Raw genomic sequence first — 3,707 nt, forward strand, 5'->3', positions numbered from 1 at the left:
TGGTTGTGCTTTCTGACCTCGAACTCATATTCCATTGAGTCGTGTTCTTTAGTATGACAGAAGCTGAACTGCATCAGCGCACAAGGAAAGAGCTGCTTTTTCTTAAATTATTGCTTATAGTTTATACAAATGAGCCATGTGGTTTTAAGTTTCATTTCTGTAAAATATAAACAAATGTGCGCAAAGCTGAATTAAACACATTATTACTCAATGTATATTTGAGTCCTCCTCGTAGGAAATAAAAAGTCTCAAGGGTCGTCCATTTCTTTTATTATTCAATGTTTCTTTCATTATTCATTATATTAACATTATTGATATTGCACCTTAGAGTCCAAAAAATCAATTCATACTAATTGTTCAGGGAGACACAATCACTCCGTCAACAATAAAATATCCTCATTGATATTCAATAATGGTCACAAATTTATTTTGTGATTTACAAATAATGTCTTTTGACTTGGGCTGCAGAAGTTTGTGACTTTTAAAATATGGATCCCCAGAAAAAAACTTTGGGAAACACTGGTCTATTGGGTGTAACAGATTTTAAACAGGCTGTAGTGAGCCTCAGACTGTCCCAACCTCAAATAAAATAAATAATAATAATAAATCAGCTGACCAGACACATCGCAGCAACATCACATGATCACTGTGTCAGGTCATGACTGTCAGGTATGAAACCAAACCCTTGGTCTGAAAAAAGAACCTAATAACACATGTCCCAGCCCCAGTGCTCTCCTTATGGGCGTCTGTCAGAGCCCTGCGCCGAGGCCCACTGTTCTTTATACAGTCGTCCCTCGCTATATCGCAGTTCACCTTTCACGGTTTCGCGTTTTTTTTAGGTCAATTTTGCATGTTTTTTTTAACAGCGTATGAGTGCGTATTGTGTTCCTCCGCCTGCGTCCTGATTGGCTAAGGGATTGTAGACCAATGTCAATCAGTCTCCTCTGTGCTGTGTCTCCTGTACAGTACAGAATGTGTTCAGCTTTACAAATTTGCATAAACGTTCAACCTCTAGCAGTGTGATTCTGAAGTGCAGTGCGATCGGGTAATTGCCGCGCTTACCGTGAGGTGTGAAGCTCTCCGTTGGTCCTTTCTCCTGCGGTCACCTCCGAGCCTGTCCCGACAGTGAGTCCTGGTTCAGTCCTGGTTTAGTCCTGGTTTACCCCTGTTTTAGTCCTAGTTCAGTCCTGGTTTAGTCCTCCTCTTCAATCCTGGAATCAGTCCTAGGTTAGTCCTGGGTTAGTCCTGGTTTAGTCTTGGTTTAGTCCGTAGCATATGCAGCGCAAAAGTTTGATATAATCTGGGGTTAAAGGGCAGGTGTGGTGATGTACTGCGCGGGTGTGGGTCTCCAAAAATGGACCCGTGCAGGACTCTCCATTACTGAATAAATGAATCTTCAGTTCGTTACATAAAGAAGGAGGAAAATAACAAAAGGACGACACCAACAATAAGTTTTAAGAAGGATGCAAAAAGGGTTGTAACTGTCCTGTCCTGAGAAAAGTGCATTAACCCTTCCAGACCTAAGGGCATTTTTGGTACATTTGTCCTCGCCTGGATTTTTTTCCTAATTTTGCTATTAAAACTCCCCCTTTTATCCCCTAATGAAGTGCTATACATCCTTTTTTTTCAGTACAACCTGTTCTTTCACAATCTGAGTGCTGTAGTTGTGTCATATGGCTGTAATAAAAGCTATAGCACTAGAAATACAAAGGAAAAAAAAAAAACGGAAAATAATATTCACACTCCTTTATTCAAAACACACAGCAAACATGTATAAACAACTTTTTAGACATAATAAATACTTAGTTTAGGGTCTTAGCTACAAAAGTGCAAAATATGAAGTTTGTAGGTATTCTAAAAATGTCATTTTTGCCCTCAAAACAAAAAAAAGTGCACTCGTCCAAGTCCTTCACTAGTTCCAATCATGGAAGCAGTTCCTATCAGGCACCAGGCATAGTGCCACATCACAGGCCTTGCATTTCCATGCAGTACACTGCCTCTTCCCCTGTGTTTGTCAGCAGTGCACACATGACAGCCTCCCATATGATCCTTGCCTGCTGCGGTCTTCCTGGTGTGGTGGTTAGTAAGTGTGGTGATGGAGATGAAGTACTGAGGAGTGGAGATCTGGATCTTCCATGTCCTCCATCCCTGCCCCTCCTCCTGCTCTCAGAGGAGATCGTAGGTGTTGAAGGTGTTGATGGTTCTGGACGGGTGGCTGGGGTTGTAGACACTGATGAAGCTGGGGAGACACCTGAAGTGAATGGCACAGGGGAATCTGGAGGAGCCTGAGGAACATCCTCTGACTCAGCACTAAACAAAAGAAAAGGAAAAATGTAAAACTTGTGTATTACATATGTACTACAACAAGTCTAAGTCTAGTGCAGCAGGGGCAAACACAATGCACAACCCCATCCCCACCCAAATGGTGTCAACAGATTATGACCTCACTAATTAGGACATCCACACCTCCCAAACCACTTCATCCACTTTACACATGTAGTTTGTAGCTCGTTATTACAAACAACAACATACATGTCATAAGTCTAGTGCAACACAGGTAAACAGTTGTCTGAAGTTCACAATCTCATCACCTAAATGATTATATCCCTCACGCATCAAATAAAACTGTATCCAAACAATGCGTAAATAGGCATTACGCATGCTACTATTATGTATTTACGCCCGTTTACTACAAGTGTTGCATGATGTTTGCTCTAAATAACTATGAAATATTTGCTACTTACTCTTCAATAGGGTCCAGATCCTCCAGGTAATCCAACTCTTCATCTGTATAAAAAGTGTCCACATCGGACTCGGCGTCACTGCCAGGCTCCGTTACCATCGCCACTGCTTCCAGCAAGGAAAGTGACGCTTTGCGTGCCATTTCTGTTCGTTCTTTCTTTCTTTCTTTCTTTCTTCTGATAGACTTCCCGGAGCTCTTTATCCTCTGTGCGCAAAACAACAAATGCCTTGGCACACGAATGTGTGTACGCCAAGCGCGCATCTGCGCGCACCTGCTCACACCCGCGCGCACCCGATTCATTGCTCGGCACTAGGCTGTTTACGTCCTGTTGGGTGTATTATGTATCATTTGCAAGTAAAAAAAAAAACTTTTCAAATAAAAATAGTAAGGGATGCGCAATTACGCACACCGAGATGCGTAATTTGCCATTTACTTGAGAAATAATGGTACTTAGGTCTGCTTTATCAAATGCTATGAGCACAGTCGCTCAGAGGAGTAACTATCTTCACTTACAACAATCTTTGGCAAAGTTTGGGCCAATGAAAATGGATGGAGTGCGTCACGCGCCGAAGAGCAAAGTTCCTATTGGACACCTGTTTTCACTACGTCACCACGCAGCGTGCGTGTTACGTAGGATGATGCCGGAAAGATGCTCGTAAAGCCACGGGTCTTATCTATACAAGGGAAAAAAAATTAAGTCTCTATCTTTTATGGTTAAAAAGTTATGCGCGGTTATGTAAAACATGTCCGTCTGGAAGGGTTAAGTGTGTGGTGAAACAGTTATAATAATTGTAAAATATAAAGTCGACTACTTCGCAGATTTCACCTATTGTGGGTTATTTTTAGAACATAACCCCCGCGATAAATGAGGGACCAGACCTCACCTTTTCTCCTCACTCTCCCCTCTAGTCGTACAGGTACTGCCCAGTTCAGCAACTCTATTTGATTTCGCTTCTCTCTTTGT

The 3,707-nt window shown here is 42.0% G+C and overlaps 1 protein-coding gene across 2 annotated transcripts; it reads right to left on the bottom strand.

Annotated features, from left to right (window-relative positions):
* Positions 1 to 1,962: 1,962 nt before the first annotated feature.
* LOC129411380 (uncharacterized) lies at positions 1,963 to 3,278 on the bottom strand. 2 transcript variants are annotated; one of them, XM_055162184.1, is made up of 2 exons: positions 2,745 to 3,278; positions 1,963 to 2,303 (listed from the first exon to the last, which is right to left on the bottom strand). In XM_055162184.1, exons 1-2 carry the CDS (start codon positions 3,041 to 3,043, stop codon positions 2,081 to 2,083), a joined length of 522 nt encoding a protein of 173 aa, XP_055018159.1. In that variant the 5' UTR covers positions 3,044 to 3,278; the 3' UTR covers positions 1,963 to 2,080. The 2 variants fall into 2 exon arrangements, with proteins under 2 accessions (XP_055018159.1, XP_055018158.1); XM_055162183.1 differs by having other exon boundaries at positions 1,963 to 2,310; positions 2,745 to 3,271.
* Positions 3,279 to 3,707: the final 429 nt, after the last annotated feature.

This window comes from Boleophthalmus pectinirostris, unplaced genomic scaffold, assembly GCF_026225935.1.
Source record: "Boleophthalmus pectinirostris isolate CB_2022bp ecotype Guang Dong unplaced genomic scaffold, ASM2622593v1 HiC_scaffold_4, whole genome shotgun sequence".
NCBI classification, from domain to species: Eukaryota; Metazoa; Chordata; class Actinopteri; order Gobiiformes; family Gobiidae; genus Boleophthalmus; species Boleophthalmus pectinirostris.

Excerpts from the sequence above, each read along its gene's own strand:
- LOC129411380 (XM_055162183.1), bottom strand. The coding sequence starts at position 3,043 with ATGAATCGGGTGCGCGCGGGTGTGAGCAGGTGCGCGCAGATGCGCGCT. Across the intron at positions 2,311-2,744 it reads GATCTGGACCCTATTGAAGA|TGCTGAGTCAGAGGATGTTC; the intron begins GTAAGTAGCAAA and ends TCTTTTGTTTAG.